Source organism: Scyliorhinus canicula, chromosome 23, assembly GCF_902713615.1.
Source record: "Scyliorhinus canicula chromosome 23, sScyCan1.1, whole genome shotgun sequence".
NCBI lineage: Eukaryota > Metazoa > Chordata > Chondrichthyes > Carcharhiniformes > Scyliorhinidae > Scyliorhinus > Scyliorhinus canicula.
In genome coordinates this window covers 11,298,341-11,317,199 of record NC_052168.1, presented here as the reverse complement: position 1 = coordinate 11,317,199, position 18,859 = coordinate 11,298,341, and the positions used below count along the sequence as shown (strand labels likewise).

At 46.0% G+C, this 18,859-nt stretch overlaps 1 protein-coding gene across 2 annotated transcripts in view; it reads left to right on the top strand.

The window, feature by feature from the left end:
* Positions 1–18,859, top strand: part of LOC119956549 (serine/threonine-protein phosphatase 6 regulatory subunit 3-like) — a 107,623-nt gene that overhangs the window by 41,134 nt on the left and 47,630 nt on the right. For both annotated transcript variants that reach the window (XM_038783849.1, XM_038783848.1), the window contains exons 3-6: positions 4,991–5,177; positions 11,392–11,529; positions 13,801–13,866; positions 18,671–18,783. In XM_038783849.1, the coding sequence (XP_038639777.1) occupies positions 4,991–5,177; positions 11,392–11,529; positions 13,801–13,866; positions 18,671–18,783 (504 nt within the window). The remainder of the gene's footprint in view (positions 1–4,990; positions 5,178–11,391; positions 11,530–13,800; positions 13,867–18,670; positions 18,784–18,859) is intronic.

Sequence of the window (18,859 nt, the reverse complement as noted above, 5' to 3'; positions counted from 1 at the left end):
GTGAGAGGTGTGGACGGCGCTCATGTTTTGGGGTTGTGAAAAATTGGGAAGATTCTGGGCGGGACTGTTCGCGGTCTTAGCCAGGGTAGTGGAAGAGGGAGTAGACCCAGACCCTTTGGTGGTGATATTTGGGGTTTCAGAGAAGTCTGAGCTCGTGGAGAGGAGGAAGGCCGATGTCCTGGCCTTCGCCTCTCTGATTGCACGGCTACGAATTTTGCTGGATGGCGGTCGGCATTGCCACCGTGGTTAGCAAGCATGGTTCGGTGACCTGTATGACTTCCTGTAGTTAGAGATAAAGTATGAGTTAAGGGGCCCAGCAGGGGAGTTTGAGAAAAGATGGGGGATGTTTGTGACCATGTTTGAGGAGCTGTTCATCGCAGGGGGGGATGGGTGATGGGGAGGGAAGGGCTGAAAAAGGAGAAAAATCTGTACAAACTGTATCGTTGATTGTTGGGAAGAATGTTTCCCGGGGTGTTTATTTGCTGTAACCTACTTTGATATAATTTTGAATAAAATGCGTTAAAAAAAAAAAACACGAATGCACTGGCTGAAAGGCTGATGGAAAACAGTCGAAGGAGAATTGGATCAATATGAGAATTGAGGGCTCTGGGAAAAGAGATGGGAATGGGATGGATTGGATAGTCTTTCAAAGGGCTGGCGCAGGCATGATGGCAGTACGGGTTGGCATCTGCTTGACTGGATTTTCTGGCAGTGTTTTTATGAATCATATCTGTATTCGCTATAGGAGACACATGTTTTATACCAGAAATAGAGGGTTACGTAGGATCTAAAGAGTAAGGAAATCAAGATGATTAATATCAGTAGAGAAAAAATATTGGAGTAACATAATCTAAATATCCCAGGACCTAATGGCCCACACCCTGGCTTTCTAAAAGAGATAACTACTGAGATAGTGGGTGTACAAATTATAATTTTTCAAAGTTCCTTTGATTCAGGAACAAATTGAAAGTTGACAAATGTAACCTCGCTTTTCAGGAAAGGTGGGAGAGAGAAAACTGTGGACTACAGGCCAGTTAACACCATTTGTTGGGAAATGCTGGAACCTTGTCAAGGAAAAGTGTCGTATGATTAGAACAAATCTTGGGCAGCACTGTGGTACAATGGTTAGCACTGCTGCCTCACGGCACAAGGTCCCAGGTTCGATCCCGGCTCTGGGTCACTGTCCGTGTGGAGTTTGCACATTCTCCCCATGTCTGCGTGGGTTTCACCCTCACAACCCAACGATGTGCAAGATAGGTGGATTGGCCACGCTAAATTGTCCCTTAGTTGGAAAAACGAATTGGGTACTCTAAATGTATTTTTTATAAAAAATTTTAAATAAGTTTTAGAGTACCCAATTAGTGGGGATCGAACCTGGGACCTCAGCGCAGTGAGGCAACAGGGCGAACCCACTGCGCCACCATGCTGCCCTTAAATTTATTTATTTTTTCAAATGGTTAGAACAGGGGTGGGCAAACTTTTCCGTGCAAGGGCCACATTCAGAAATTCACAATTTTAAAGGGCCGCATAGTATATTAAGTAAAATAATTAATATTTTAAATAGCCAAAATAAAAGGTCTTTAAAGAAAAAAAAAGCACATTTATTTGAAAAACAAAGTAACTCAGTAAGTAACAGAACCATGTCAATGAGAATGATGCATCTGACTGCAGTCATTTACCAGTTTGTTGAAATCAGGTGTCAAGTTGCTTGTGCTGATCCTTAACACTGACAGAAGCACAGCCAGGCCGAGTCAACGATAAAAACGCGCGTAGTGGGGTGGATGAGTGGGGCTGCCTTATTGGTCGGTTTAGTTGGGTGTGCGTCCAGGTTACAAACAATAATAAGGCTTATTGTTTGTAACCTGGACTCCTATTGGTCGCACACCCAACTAAACCGACCAATGAGACAGCCCCACTCATCCACCCCACTACGCGCGTTTTTATGCGGCCCGCCAATGAGGTGCCCGGAAGCATAACCGGCATTTTTGAAAAGCCGCCGGTGAAAAGCCGCTTAAGTAAATGCGCTTATTGAATAAGCGCATTTACTTCAACGGCTTTTCCCCGGCGGCTTTTCAAAAATGCCGATTATGATTCCGGGCACCTCATTGGCGGGCCGCATAAAAACCTTTGTCGGGCCGCGGGCCGTAGTTTGCCCACCCCTGGGTTAGAACAATCAACATGGTTTTACAAAAGGAAAATCCTGTTTGACAAGTTTATTAGAAATATTTCAGGATGTAAGTAGTAAAGTCGATAAAGAGGAACCAGTAAATATATGGATTTCCAAAAGGTATTTGACAAGGTGCCAAACAAATGCTTAATAGTCAAGATGAAGGCTCATAGAATTGGGGGTAATACATTAGCATGGATAGAGGAGAGGTGATGGCTGATTGGTATTGTCACTGGACTAGTAAACCAGCGGCCGAGGGTAATGCTCTAGGGGACCCAGGTTCAAGTCCCGCAACTGCAGATGGTGAAATTTGAATTCAATAAAAATCTGGAATTTTAAGAAGCCCAATGATTACCATGAAACCATTGTCGTAAAAACCCATCTGGTTCACTAATGTCCTTTAGGGAAGGAAATCTGCCATCCTTACCTGATCTGGCCTACATGACCAGACCCAAGGACAATTTGGGATGGGCAATAAATGCCGGCACAGCCTGCTACACCCACAGGGCTTTATCAAGTTGGCAGGCAATGACTAGTGGATTGCCGCCAAGATCGGCGCAGGGGCCTCAGCTATGTACAATCTATATTAATGACTTGGATGAAGAGACAGAATAATCTATCTAAGTTTTGCTGATGATAGAGTTAGATTGAAAGGTGAACTGTGGGAGAACACCGGCTGCAAAGAGATATAGACCGGTTAAGCGAGTGGGCAACAGGGTGGCAGACGGAATATAATGTGGGGAAGCTGTGAAATTAGTGAATAACATAAAAGTAAAATACTTTGGGTACTGGAGATCTGAAATAAAAAGAGTTGAAAAAACTTCATGTCTGTGGAGAGAGAAACAGTGTTAATGTTTCAAATCCAATATGACGACTTTAGAACTGAAGAGAGGTAGTGATGATGGGCTTCAAGCCGTTGTAAAAAGGGGGAACGTGTTAATAGCAGAATAAAGGCCGTTGCCGCCTGCAACCAAAAACGCAAGAACGAGATACAGACTGTCACTTGGGGAAACAATTAAATGAAGGACCTGTTTGTGGCCTGAAGGCTGTAAAGTGCTTAATAGGAAGATGAGTTGATATTCCTCCAGCTTGCATTGCGCTGCACTGGAACATTGTAACAGGCTGAAGACAGAAATGGGAGCAGGGGGTAAATGGAAATGGCAAACGACTAGGATAAGGAGCCAACCACTTAGGACTGAGATGAGGAAGAATTGCTTCAGTCAGGGTTGTGAATCTTGGAATTCCTCTTCTCCAGAGGACTGCACCATATAGTGGAACAGACATATATTTGGCCCCTTGGAATCGAGGGACAGGGTGAATGGTTGGGAAAGTGTTGAAGCCCACGATCAGCCATGATTGTATTGAATGATGGAGCTGGGGTGATGGGCCGAGTGGTCTCCCTGCTGCTATTCCTTGTGTTCTTCTGACAAGGGAGAGGGGCAACTACAGGCTGATTATTCCCTCTCGTCCTTTTTTTAAAATTCCCATACCACACTTCCATTCTCCATTTGGGTCTTACACTGAAGTTCGAACACTCCGCATAGAACAGCGATCAAACCCTGGATCTTCCTGTTCTGTGCGCCTCAGTGAGTGGAACCTTTACCCACTGAACCAAAAACACGAGAACAAGATACAGACTGTCACTTGGGGAAACAATTAAATGGAGGACATGGTAATGGCCTGAAGCCTGTAAATTCCTAAATGGTTGGCATCGGGGAGCTTGTGGGAGAAAATTTAGATCCTGAATTTGAAGTTCAGTTTAATCTGATCTGCAATAAAAAAGGTTTCCGCTTTTCTTTTTTGAAACCGTTTAAAATTGAAGCTGGAGGAAAATGCTTGTTTCAACCTGGAACGGCTGTGGGGAAAACAAGCCATTGGAAGAGCGAGGACAGTTTTGCTTGCACTTGGCATCCAAGTGCTTCATGGAGTAAGAGAGCGAGGTTCATTTGCATTTGTTGTCCTTAACCTCAGAGTGCTTGATGAAGCAGTATGAAGAGGGCATTTGGTTCCATGTATTATAATTTTCTCAACTTGATGCAGGCACTTAAAGTGGGAAACGTCCCATTGCCGTTCCTCAGAAGCACAAAATTTAACCATGAGTGATTTTTTTTGTAATAGAAAGGCTCTCTCATTCAGGCTGCCTTGCTCGCATGTACCTCTTGCACTACTGAATAGAGAAAATATATTCTTCCACGCTACTGTTACAAGATATAAGATAGAGGAGCAACATTTGACCACTTGGCCCATTGAGTCTGTTCCGCCATTCGATCATGGCTGATCTCATCCTATGTTGATTGTATTGGGAGTCCTACGTATTCTTGTATCTTCAGTTGAGGATATAAATGATATTAACAGGAAGGATATAGAGTTCCTTCATAAATCATTGGACTTATTGGAGCCATTAGTATTGTTGCCAGCTTATCCATCATATTAGTACCAAAATCCGCTGGGGGGGTGGGATTGGGGGAGTTGTAATTAAACCAGTCCACTTAGATTTTTTGTAATGTCCTTCCTGTCTGATTCTTTGCTGTGTTGAATTCTTTCTAACTTTGCCATGACCAGTTACAGACTTGTAATCATCAGAACTTCGCCCTAATGTTATGTAGCTCAAAACGCTCCCTGCAGACATAACCCGAGTTTGGAAAGATATAACATGTAATTGAGCTGCTGGGTGTGTTCAGTATGAAAATTTCCTCCACCCTGTGCTGGACTGAAATCCCAGTAATGCAAATAGACTAGTTACCCTTTAAAGGCCTCTTTATGATGCGGTAAGTGGCTTTCTCTGGGAATGTTTAATCTACAAGTTAAAATATCTTGTTCCAGGTACCCTAATATATCCTGTGAGATCCTGACAGCTGATGTGACACAGGTTAATGATGCACTTGGCGACGAGGAGTCGCTGCTTAGCCGCCTCTACGCCTTCCTGCAAAACGACAATGTACTTAACCCTTTGTTGGCAAGTTTCTTCAGTAAAGTAATGGGCATCCTCATCAACAGGAAGAGCGAGCAGGTACACCACTGGATTTGCTTTTTAATTGAGCTCAGTATTCCACTGTTTGTTTTACTGGCAGTTGCAGCATTTGAGAGTGGTTGGTTGCATTGCGTCCAGACCAGCGACAAATGTTTTCAGAACATCTGTAATGTAAAACATCGCCGGGCACTTCCTAGGAACGTGATTGATCACAAATGAAGATTGAGCCAAAGAGGGAAACACAAGGGCAGGCGTCCACAGACTTGGTCAAAGGGGTGGCGTTAGACAGCAAAGTGGAGAGTGAATGCTGAGCTTTGGGGACGGAATTCTAGAGCTCGCACTGGAGGTAATTGTGGAACGAAGGAAATGAAATGAAAATCGCTTATTGTCACGAGTAGGCTTCAATGAAGCTACTGTGAAAAGCCCCTAGTCGCCACATTCCGGCGCCTGTCCGGGGAGGCTGGTACGGGAATCGAACCGTGCTGCTGGCCTGCTTGGTCTGCTTTAAAAGCCAGCGATTTAGCCCAGTGAGCTAAACCAGCCAAATGAGCTAAACCAGCCCAGTTGAGGTGCGCATGAATCCAGAGCTGGAGAAATATTGAGTTCCCAGAGTACTGGAGGAGGTTACAACGATGGGGAGGAATTTGCACACGAGGATGAGAATTTTAAATTGAAGTTATGACCTCGGCAGCACGGTGGTGCAGTGGTTAGCACTTCTGCCTCACGGTGCTGAGGTCCCAGGTTCGATCCCGGCTCTGGGTCACTGCCCGTGTGGAGTTTGCACATTCTCCCCGTGTCTGCGTGGGTTTCGTCCCCACAACCCAAAGATGTGCAGGGTAGATGGATTGGCCATGCTTATTTTCCCCTGAATTGGAAAAAAATAATTGGGCGCTCTAAATTAAAAAAAAAGTTGTTGTGACCTGGAAGCCTTGGTACGTACTGTGTGCAGTTCTGGTTGTCACACTACAAGAAGGAAGTGATTACACTGGAGAGGGCGCAGAGGAGATGTTGCCTGGGCTGGAGTGATTCAGCTATCAAGAGAGGCTTGTTAGGCTGGGGTTGCCTTCCTTAGATTTTGTATAAGATTATGACGCAAGGATGGAAACTTTTTCCCTTAGCGGAGGGGCCAATAACCAGGGGGGGTATGTTTAAGCTAAGGACAGGAGGCTTGGCGGGGATATGAGGAAAAACCTTTTCCACCCAGAGGATGGTTGGAATCTGGAATCTCTGCCTGAAAGGGTGGTTGAAGTGGGGAATCCTGGCAACAATGGAAGTGTTGAAATGAGCACATGAAATGCCATCCCATATAAGGCTACTGGCCAAGTGCTGGAAAATGAGATTAGAGTAGATGGGCGTTTGATGGCCAATGCAGATACAATGGTCCAAAGGGCCTCTTTCTGTGCTGCAAAAACTCTATGACTCTACAGATTTGGAAGCACATGGGGCGATGTGAAAGGGCATGTGCGATTTCTAGTGCAGGCAACAAAGGAAATGGAGGGTTGATGGTCAGCGCCAGAGGATTGGAACGGTGGAAAGAGCCGTGTAATTTGAACCCATTTAAAGGGTGTTATATGGACCGTTTCCTTCTGACGTCTCCTGCAGGAGAGGGAATTTCTGGGGAAGCAGGCAGACGCTGAGATCTGGATTAAGCTCCCTTCCAGACTGATGAGATGCAAGTCTGCTGACTAAAAATCCTGTGTTAAATGTATTTAGTCTCGACAAAAGTTACTAACAGACAGGAGGCCATAAACCAAACAGTGCCTCGTTTGGCCAAGCTGCCCAAAGAATGGAAGATAGAAGAAATTGCAAAAAGGTCATGCTCCCAGAACCTCAACTGAAGTTGTGACTGAGACATTGAGGCAAAATATAAATACATCTAAATCTGTGATCCCTGACCTATAATTGTTAACACTGAGTGCCTTAAATAGAATGCACTCCTTGCTCTTGATTAGAACAACTAACATCAAAAAGGGAGGTGCCGCCACACGTTAAAATTATTGATGTAGGCTCTGGTGAGGCTACAGAAAGGAAAGCTGTGTGGATTGAGTTGCCAGATTGATCGGTAGAAGTATGGAGTAGGTTGTCTACCCACTGTCTTGGCCGGAGGCGGTGCATTATTGCCTTTAGCATCCAGGGGAGGGAATATCAGTGAGGATGTCGGGGAGCAAAGCAGGTTCGCGCCGAAAGCCCATTAACATTTCTTTTAGCCCCTCTTCTTGCTTCCTCTCTCCTGAAGGTCTTATCCTGGCTGCCTCAAGTGACCAACTTTTATTAACTATTGACAGCAAGCTGTTTTTTCCCCCATGTGATTATTAAACCAGCCACGGTATTAGAGATAATTCTCGTTCGTTCTTTGTCTAACATATATGAATATACAATTCCGTATCCCACCCACAATGCCTGATTAAAATCATGAACAGTGCACACAGAGTCCAGCTCCTTCATTTTACAGTGGCGTGCGGTGGTAGCACAGCTGAAGATTTTAAGGAGACTACGTAAGTTGGAAATTAGGAGTTGGTGGTGTGTGGGGGGGGTTTGGCGGTGTTGCCCAGGTGCAACTTGGTGTCCGAATGCCGCAATAAAGTTTCAAACTAATTAATCAACCAACTGGCACCCTCTGTGTGCAGAGCTTTACAAAACGGCATCGCCAGACATGAAGCATTCGGTAAGAGGAGGGGTGACGTGTGTGTGGGGGGTTGGAGGAGGGGGCGGGGGGGGCTCCTTGTGTAAGGGGTGGGAGGCGCGGGAGGGTGATGCAATGCATCGGTGGTATGAGGTGGCCTGGGGAGGATACGAGAGGGATGAAAGGAATATGATTAATATGGCATGGGAGAGATGGATGACATGGGGTGGGGGATTTAAAGAAATACTGTTGCAATAAAATTACTATTGCACCACAAATCTTTTCTGCTAGCTCATCCAAATTAAGAATCAGGAAAGCAGCATTTAAGTTGTGCTGACTTGTGTTTGCTTACTGGTTTTTGCACCCGTGCAGGGTTTAGCCCTGGCAGCAAGCAGCGCCGGGCGTTTTCTGGTTAAATATTACTTCACCACGAACAGTTACCGTTGGTGCCAATGTGGGCAGTGCTATTATTTCTTGTTCTCTGATTGGATGAACATGTCTTTAACCTGAATTGACAGGGTAATACCGATGCAGCCAGTTCCAGCCAAGATGTGAAGGAAAACAGTTACTGTCGTTGTTTATTTTTGTGTTTCCTGAGGAGTGCCCTGTGCCTATAAGCTGCGTGTCAACACACTGCTGCAGCAACGCACTGTAGTGCTTCTAATTAGAGACTCTGGGTTTCATGAAATAAACATCAGAAGACATGTATAAAATGTAGACTTTGCCATTTCAACTCCTTTCTCATTTTGCGAGATTTTTAGCTTGCTACAGATTTTACAATGTTTCATTGAACCTTTTGTAGATCGTTACAACTAGTTTGAACAGTTCAATGAGAACAATTATGTGTCTGTAAAACAATACAATCCTACAATCCCTACAGAGCAGAAGGAAGCCATTTGGCCAATCGAGTCTGCACTGACCCTATGAAGGAGCACCCTACCGAGGCCCACCCCACCGCCCATTCCCTAACCCCATCGAAGTTTTTGCACACTAAGGGGCAATTTAGCATGTCCAATCCACGTAACCTACACATCTTTGGACTGTGGGAGGAAACCGGAGCACCCGGAGGAAAAACACGCAGGCATGGGGAGAACGCGCAGACTTCGCACAGACAGTGACCCAAGGCCGGAATTGAACCCGGGTCCCTGGTGCTGAGGCAGCAGTGCTGCCCCAACCATTGTGCCCCCGTGCCACACCAACCACTGTGCCATCAGCATAATTTTATTGTTTTGGACAATTGTAACCTCTCGATCCCTGTTGGGTCCAATTTTGTTCTTTATTGACTGCAAAAGAAAATTTTGAAGAAATGTATAAAGGGATCAAACAAGGCAGCATGTCCATTAGCAAAGAAAGCCACAGCATTGAAAGCAAAAGCAGGGGAGGTCATCAACTGCAAAGAAAAGTTGCAAGATGGGTGGGATGCTGCTTTGAGTTATACTCCAAGCAGAACATTGTCATTGAGGAAGCTCTAGACACCATCATTAACCTGCCTGCAGAGCTGGATGTCGAACCCACAAAGGAGGAGCTTAGCCATGTTATTGAGTCACTTGCCATGGGGTAGGCTCCAGGTGCAGATGATATACTCCGTGAACTCATCGGGCACAGGAAACCGGCACTACTGTAGCTTCTGCACAAAGGTCTCTGCCTCTGCTAGAGGCAGGAGGCAGTGCCCCAAGGTACGCATGATGCAAAACTTTCGACCCTGTACAAGAACGAGAGCAACCACAATAATTGCAATAAGTATCGTGGCATCTCCCTGCTGAGCACTGTGGGAATAGTATTTGCTCTTTCTGCCCTCGTCAAATGGCAGATCCTAGCTGAACGCATCTATTCCAAATCCCAGTGTGGTTTCAGAACTGAAAGATCTGCAATTGACTTGATCTTCTCAGTTCAGCAGCTGCAAGAAATGCCGGGAACAATGGGGACCATTATATATGCCTTCGTCAATCTCAACAAAGCATTCAACCATGTGAACAGAGGTGGTCTATTTAAGATGCTGGAGAAAATTGGCTGCCCACCGAAACTGCTCAATGTGGTCTCTTTCCATGTCAACATGGTGGGTAAGGTCACCTATGACAGAACAACATGGAACCAAAGAACAATACAGCACAGGAATCGGCCCTTCGGCCCTCCAAGCCTCTGTGCCTACCATTTGAGATCTTCAATAGAGTCAAACAGGGTTGTTCTGGTGCCAACATGCTTTCGCATATTCTTCTCTTTTCTGCTGCCAAAGGCCTTCAGGTCATCTACAGAGATTGTGAATTTACACAGCAGAATGTACGGAAAGCTGATCAGCCTTGCTCACCTGAGATCCAGGACAAAGATGTGCCAAGTCCTGTTCAGAGAGTTGCTCTGATGACTCGGCCGCAGTAGGATTCTATACTGCAGAAAACCATCAGCAGCAAATAGACAGACTTTCCAAGAGTTTGGTTTGGCCACCAACATCAGGAAGGCAAATGTTGTGTTGCAGTATCGCCATCGGCACTGACTCTGGAAGTTGTTGATAGCTTCTCATGTCTCTGCTCTACAGTCACCAGCAATCTGTCATTTGATGCTGAAATCAACACACGTCGCAAAAGCTGTAGCTATTATGTCCAAGCTCAGTAAGTGAATGTGTAACAACAGCAACCTGACTGAGGTTACCAAACTGCAAGTCTACCATGCCTGCGTCCTCCATGAACTCCTCTTCAGCGGTGCGACCGTGGCAACGTATGATGGACAGGAGAAAAGACTGAGCAGTTTCCACCTTTTGCTGTCTTCAGATACTCTTAACGGGGTAAAGTTGCCAACTCTGAGGTCCTGGAGCATGCTGATTCCACCAGCATACACTCATTGCTAAGCCAAAGGCGTCTGCTGGCTGAGCCACGTTCATTGGATAGAAGACAGTCGTATACCCAAAGCCCTTATTTAGAGTGAACTAGCCACTGGGTTTGCAACCTTTTGGACATCCAGTCCCAAGGACATAAGCAGGTGGGATATGAAGGTGGCAGACAGTCGCTGATGACTGTGGCCGCTGGAGGCTGGCTGGAAGAGCATTGGGAGAGTTGAGCAGAAATCCACATCTCGCCCTGGTCGGGAAGCGGGCATATAAAAAACAAAGACCAGTGAATTGTGCACCAATGCCCTCCTCTGCCGCAAATGCATTGGGAGACTGTCATGCCAGAATGGGGCTTTACCAGAATGCTTAACACACAGTTTTCCACCACAGCATTCATTGAGATGTAAGGGCTAACACCAGCATTGACTGCAGAAGAAGTGTAAGCTCCAGTTGCAATGCAGTAAAAAAAACTCAAATTTGACCAAAATACTGAAAAATTGGAAGTGGGAGAGAGCGAGAAACTGGATTTTACTTGTGATAAAGTTTAAAAAAAATAAATTTTGGGTTGTGGGGGCGAAACCCACGCAAACATGGGAAGAATGTGCAAACTCCACACAGGGCAGTGACCCATAGCTGGGATCAAATCTAGGACCTCGGTGCCGTGAGGCAGCAGTGCTAACCACTGAGCCACCGTCCTGCCCTACTTGCGATAAAGTTGAACAAACTTAAGTTACAGCCCCAACTAAAATGATGCCGCACGTGCTAGGTGCCATTTAAATCCGATTTCTCGCAAGTTTGCTTTTCTTTTGCAGATAGTGGATTTCCTACGAAAGAAGGACGATTTTGTGAGCTTGTTGTTGAAACACATAGGAACCTCAGCCATTATGGACCTCCTACTCCGGCTTCTCACATGCGTGGAGCAGCCCCAACTGAGGCAGGACGTGCTGAATGTAAGTGCCCTTGGTATTCCTCTCCATTTCTGGAATGCAGCATAATTTTTAAATACTTTGTGCCAAGAAATCAATGAATCAAAAATGATCTCTCTGAAAGAGGGGCTGAGAGATCTGAGTTAATGTACAGAGGGGACTGAGAGACACCTGTAATATGAAAGAGTTGTACAGATTTAATTTCAAGGGAGACTATGTAGCCTGGTGCATTTTATCATTAAATGCAACTTCCAGATCAAGCACGTGAGGAATGTAATGGAAAGTATAGAATCGCAAATGGGAAGCAGAGTTGGGAGGGGAGATCAATTGGGAAGCATGGAATGAGGAATGAGGTAAACCGGACCTCCTCGTGCAAGGATGAGTCTGATAGTTTAAGGTGGTGCACAGGGTGCATATGACTCGTGCGAGAATGAGTGGGTTCTTTCAAGGGGCAGCAGATGAGTGTGAGAGGTGTGGGGGGGGGGGGCCAGTGAGTCACGCGCAAATGTTTTGGGGTTGCGAAAAATTGGGAAGATTCTGGGCGGGACTGTTTGCGGTCTTAGCCAGGAAAGTGGAGGAGGAGATGGACCCGGACCCTTTGGTGGCGATATTTGGGGTCTCAGAGAAGCAGGAGCTCGTGGAGAGGAGGATGTGTTGGCCGTCACCTCTGATTGCACGGCGGCGAACTTTGCTGTAGTGGTGGTCGGCATCGCCACCGAGGTAGCAGCCTGGTTGGGTGACCTGTACGACTTCCTACGATTAGAGAAAATAAAGTAAAAGTTAAGGGGTTCTTCAGGGGGGTTTGAGGAAAGGTGTGGGATGTTTATGATCGTGTTTGAGGGGCTTTTCGTCATGGGGAGAGGGGTGAAAAAGGGGAAAAATCTGTACAGATTGATCATAGAATTTACAGTGCAGAAGGAGACCATTCGGCCCATCGAGTCTGCACCGGCTCCTGGAAAGAGCACCCTACCCAAGGTTAACACCTCCACCCTATCCCCATAACCCAGTAACACCACCCAACACTAAGGGCAATTTTGGACACTAAGGGCAATTTATCATGGCCAATCTACCTAACCTGCACATCTTTGGACTGTGGGAGGAAACCGCAGCACCCGGTGGAAACCCACGCACACACGGGGAGGAAGTGCAGACTCCGCACAGACAGTGACCCAAGCCGGAATCGAACCTGGGACCCTGGAGCTGTGAAGCGATTGTGCTATCCACAATGCTACCGTGCTGCCGGTGAATGTATAGATGATTGTTGGGAAGCATGTTTTCCGGGGCGTTTGTTTGCTGTAACCTGTTTTGATACATGTTTGTAATAAAAAACCATTTAAAAGAAAGTGTAGAATCACGTTGACAGGAAAGAATGGAGTGGCATGGGTGGATGAAGTAATGGAATTGGTTAAATGTACTAATTTGTCCGCAAATGTGTTAAAAATTTCTGCCAGTTCAGTGTTATATTGCAGTTCGGATAAATGCGCATCCCGCTTAAGTCGTCTAATTGAGAAATAAAGTTGAATTAATTAAAATCAAGCATAGATCGGCCCAGGTATGCTCACTCTTTCTATTTCTCGAGAGACGATGTGGTTTGCAATCTGAGAAAGGCGTGGTGGAAGCAGATTCAAGAGTGGCTTTCAAAAAGGCGTCTGATTAAGAGGAGAAAGTGCACTGTCGTGGGGGAAGAGCATTCATTCGATGTCTTTTTCAAAGAGCTGGCGTAGGAACGATGGGTCAAAGTGCGGTGTCTGATTCTCTGACCCGGAGCTGATGTGAATAATGTATGGGTGTGAATCCAGTGTTCTGTGACATATTTCTCCATAGTAAAATACTGTGGATGCTGGGATCTGAAATAAAAACTGAAAAAGGTGGGAAAACTGTGGAGAGAGAGAAATCGAGTTAACGTTTTGATCCCGTATGTGGAAAAGAGGAAGAAATGGGATGCATTTGATACTGTTTAGAGGGAGTAGAGCAATATAGATCAGGGATAGGGGCGAGCTGTGAGAGATATGACAACAATGTTATGGGCACAGATCTTTCTTCTAGCTCCCACCTAGCCCTGTCCTATATTGTTCCATCCTCTCTCAACAGTCCATCAGATGTCTTCCTCTCTTTAGCTCTGAAGAAGAGTCAAACAGACTCAAAACGTTCGCTCTGCACTTCTCCCCACAGATGTTGCCCAGACTTGTTGCGTTTTCTGTTCTCATTTCTCCACTTTGGGATGTCTGGTACTCGTCCCGTACCAGGAGCCTGACTCGCTCTTCTTCTCCGCTAACCTCTTCTGTGTTCCAACAGTGGCTGAATGAGGAGAAAATCATCCAGAGACTCATCGAGATGATCCACCGTTCGAAAGATGAGGATGTAAGTGCAAGCGGCCAGTAAAAGGCAGGAAATGCGGAATAAGCTGACCAGCTAATTCCTTCAATTGACTTGGCTCGTGTTATCATTCTGCTGACTTACACACAGCCGTTTTACTGCGGAGTCCATTATGTCATTAATATCTTTGAAGAATGCTGTCTGTGATGGAATGCCCGGCATTTTAGAAATAATAGCTTCCTGTCCGACTGGGAATTCATCATCTAGATCAAAAGTGCTGCCCATCTCAAAAGATTGGGTTTCACCTGAGTTTAAAGGAAAGCACACTTGGTTCTATCTCATACAGTTCTGTGGACATGACTTTCTATTTTTAACTGGGCTGCATTATTCCGAATGAAAACTGAATATCTCCACTTTTTTTCCCCCTTAAAAATCCAACGATAAACTGACCATGCAAATCAGAAAAGGCGAGGATAAAAATATGACTAGCAATTCCCAAAGGTATACCAAGCAACCAGTGCTGATGACACCATTGCGCACAGATGTGGAAGTCTTTAAAGGAATAGATTCAAAAACTTACCCGTCACATTTACCTGTAGTAGTAGATCTGGGTGGTTTGCAGCAACATTAAGAACCCTTACTTAAAAGTCAGGATCCCTGTTTAATTAAAACATTTCTGCAGAATTTTCTGCAGCTAAAGTTCTCAGCTGTCAAATGGGCACCTCTCCAGTGCTCAATTGGTAAAAACGGCAAGAAAGCCCATGTTTAATTGCTGGGCTGTTATGGGTTGGGCTGTTTTGTCAGGATTACTGTTCATCTTGCAAGTGTGCATATGTATTGATGCCAAATCAGAGCGTGGGTGGACTCCACTAAGATGTCTTTCAGGATTGAATAATATCGAAGCTTACTGACGACAGATTGCTGTTTGATTTGGAGCACAGCAGGTATTGAATGCCTTCAAACGGTGAAGGAAGGGGAAAGAACAGGCGCCCGTTCTTTGGAGTGGTGATCAGCTTCGCTCTGAGTTTCAGATTCTCTCTTTTTTTCCAACCACCTTTCCTCCTCTGCCGAAGGCATGATTTCTGCCTGTGTGTAGTTCAGCAAACCTGCCATCCTTCCTTTACATAGCCCAGAAGGCTACTCTTCAGTCTGAGCCCAGACTATTTGATTTTGAGGAGTGACAATGGCAGGGTGAGCAATGTGTAATCGCAAGAATTCCAGCTGCTTTTTTCCCTCTTTGACAGCAGGCAGTGCACTGAGTGTGTACTGCATTATCTCCTGTGTTTACTATTGCCAAGTCAGAACAAGTGTGTCGCTGAACCCAAGTTGTGGCTCATAGAATCCCTGCAGTGCAGAAGGGGGCCATTTATCCCATCGAGTCTGCACCGACCCTCTGAAAGTGCACCATACCCAGGCCCACTCTGCTATCCCCGTAACCCCACCTAACCTGCACACCTTTGGACTGCGGGAGGAAACCGGAGCACCCGGAGGAAACCCACGCAGACACGGGGGGAAAATGAAAACCCCACGCAGACAGTCACCCAAGGGCAGAATTGAACCCGAGTCCCTGAAGCTGTGAGGCAGCAGTGCTAACCGCCACCGCCGTCTGGTTGGTGTTATTTAAATCGGTACCATGCTATGCTGTCCCACTAATTTATTTCCAGTAGCCTTATTGGAACTCTGCACACATGGTAATAATCACCTTGCATTGAGAATGATGAACTTGCCACTTAAAAGGCTACATTTTGCAGACACCCAAAGGTGTCCTGAGGCTCTGATAGACGAAAAGCTGGTTAATGATTGAGCAGGGTAAGGGTTGTTCGACACATAAGGCCCTGATTCGATTCTGCACGATCTGTTTCATAACTACTGGTTTGGCCTGCCTGGAAAGAGCAGCTGATAGTGCTTCATTGAACACTAAAAATCTATTGTCATCAGCATCCTGAGACTCGTGCAGATTACTGGGAGCAGGAATTTAAACTCTCAAGTCTCCGCCGTAACTCAGAAGTCAACATTTGGGCAGCCCTGCCTTGATGTCTAAGCCACTCTTAAGCTGGCCTTTTTTTACAGGAATCACTGACTATTAACCATGAAACCCCTAATGGGCCTTTTCCAACCCCACCTAGCTTCTGGTTTCAAAGTATTGTCATGGGATCTGTTATTTCCACCCGAGAGGGCAGAAGGGGCATTGAATTGTATCTCACCTGAAAGATGTCACCTCTGAGAGCAGTACTGCACTGGAGTGTCAGCCTAGATGTTGGAACTCGTGAGCCATGGCTAATATTTATCCCATAATCAATGTCACTCAGCCAATTATCTGGCTATTATCACATTGCTGTCTGTGGGATCTTGCTTTGTGAAAGTTAGCCCCCATGTTTCCAACGCTACAACAGTGGCTACACTTTCACAATTGTTCATCAGCGCTTTCAAACGCTCTGAAGTCATGAAAGGCGTTTGATAAATGCAAATGATTTTCTTTCACCTGAATTCAAATAACCCAACACAGACCAACAATTAAGTATTGTATTTTGGAAGGTCTAGGTAATGCATTTTGGACGGTCTAGGTAATGCATTTTGGAAGGTCTAAGGTAATGTGTTTTGGAAGGTCTAATACAGGTAGGGAATATACAGTGAATGGTAGAACCCTCAAGAGTATTGACAGTCAGAGAGATCTTGGTGTCCAGGCCCACAGGTCACTGAAAGGGGCAACACAGGTGGAGAAAGTAGTCAAGAAGGCATACGGCATGCCTTCATTGGCCTGGGCATGGAGTATGGAAATTGGCAAGTCATGTTGCAGCTGTATAGAACCTTAGGCCACACTAGGAGTACAGTGTTCAATTCTGGTCGCCACACTACCAGAAGGATGTGGAGGCTTTCGAGTGTGTGCAGAAGAGATTTACCAGGATGTTGCCTGATATGGAGGGCATTAGCTATGAGGAGAAGTTGAATAAACTTGGTTTGTTCTTACTGGAATGAAGGAGGTTGAGGGGTGACCTGATAGAGGTCTACAAAATTATGAGGGGCATAGACCGAGTGGATAGTCAGAGGCTTTCCCCCAGGGTAGAGGGGTCAATTACTCGGGGCATAGGTTTAAGGTGCAAGAGGCAAGGTTTAGAGGAGATGTACGAGGCAAGTTTTTTACACGGAGGGTATGAGTGCCTTGAACTCGCTGCCAGAGGAGGTGGTGGAAGCAGGGACAATAGTGATGTTTAAGGGGCATCTTGACAAATACATGAATAGGATGGGAATAGAGGGATATGGACCCCGGAAGTGTAGAAGATTTTAGTTTAGATGGGCAGCATGGTCGGCGCAGGCTTGGAGGGCCGAAGGGCCTGTTCCTGTGTTCTTATTGAACCGGCTTTATCTGGAGACATGTTTATCGTGAAAAATGTGGGGAAAAGGTTTTTTTACACTGGTTTTAGTGACCCACTAACATATTGGTGCATTATAATCTATTATTGTCACAAGTAGGCTTACATTAACACTGCAATGAAGTTACTGTGAAACGCACTTAGTCGCCACACTCCGGCGGCTGTTCGGATGCACTGAGGGAGAATTCAAAATGTCCAATTCGGGATTTGTGGAAACTGGAGCACCCGGAGGAAACCCACGGGGAGAACGTGCAGACTCCGCACAGATAGTGACTCAAGCGGGAATCGAACGCGGGACCCTGCCGCTGTGCAGCAACAGTGCTAACCACTGTGCTACTGTGTCGCCCATTAGTCATCTGTCTGGAATGATTCCCTTCATGGTAGCAGTTTCACACATCTCCTTTGAGAGCTGAGGTGCGATCTCACGCACCAGACACCTCGGTCACGGTTCTCTGCGGATTTACCTCTTGGTTCTAGCCAGCTCTGCCTCTTGCTCAGAGTTTCCAGGTTAATGAAGTTGGAGGGGCTGTCTGGGTAAAAATGGGTGTGGGACATGGGTGCTTTGTTCTGAGGCCAGAGGCCTGACCTCGGAGAATCAAGACGGCTAATCTAGAGGCCTCTTGAGCGCAGCATGCTTCTCAAATCTGTATTCTGAAATTTGCCCCTTGGTGTTGCTAGGTAGTGCAATTACTATAAATTGTACCTCCTGATTAATTTGAACACCAGGGGTCCAGTACCCACTAGAGCAGTCCCCCTGAACAATGTAGGATTGTATGTCTGAATTGGCGGTTGTCTTACCGCTGAATTAGAAAGCCTCATGCTCAAGGCCAACTGCAGATTTGAGTACATAAATCTAGGCTGACACTTCAGCATAGTGCTGGGGAAATGTTGCACTGTCAGAGGTGTGCCATCTGTTGGATTAGATGTTCAATTGAAGCCCCAAAGCCGTAACTGCCTCTTCTGCTGAGTGTTGAGAGATCGCATTGTACTGTCGGGAGGGGGAGGGAGGGCAGGCAATTCTCCCATTGTCCTGGCTCGGAATTTATCCCATATTCGTCAGACAATGGTTTAGCACCGGGCTAAACCACTGGCTTTGAAAGCAGACCACGGAAGGCCAGCAGCGCGGGTTCAATTCCCGTACCAGCCTCCCCGAACAGGCACTGGAATGTGGCGACTAGGGGCTTTTCACAGTAACTTCATTTGAAGCCTACTTGTGACAATAAGCGATTTTCATTTTCATTTCAATTTTAAAAAGTAATAATAATTAGCTGGGCCATTCATTGGCCTTGTGTGCAAATTGGTGACTGCACTTGACAGCAGTGACCTCACTTCAGAATTAGTCCTTTGGTTGCGAAGCTATTTGGGAAGCCCTCGGGGGCCACAGGGTGGCGCATCAATGTGACCCTCGCCGACAGTAACAGATAATAAATTTAAGGTCCTAATATCTTTATCTCCCCTCCCACTTTCCTCCATTTTAGCAACATTCGAATGCATCTCAGTCTCTCTGCGACATAATCCGGCTCAGCAGAGAACAGATGATTCAGATTCAGGACAGTCCCGAGCCTGACCAGTTGCTGGCCACTCTGGAGAAGTAAGTTTCGTTGATTTCTTTCTTTTCAATTTGTGGACGTGGTATTTGATTTTTCTCCTCGAGAATTTCTGTCTCG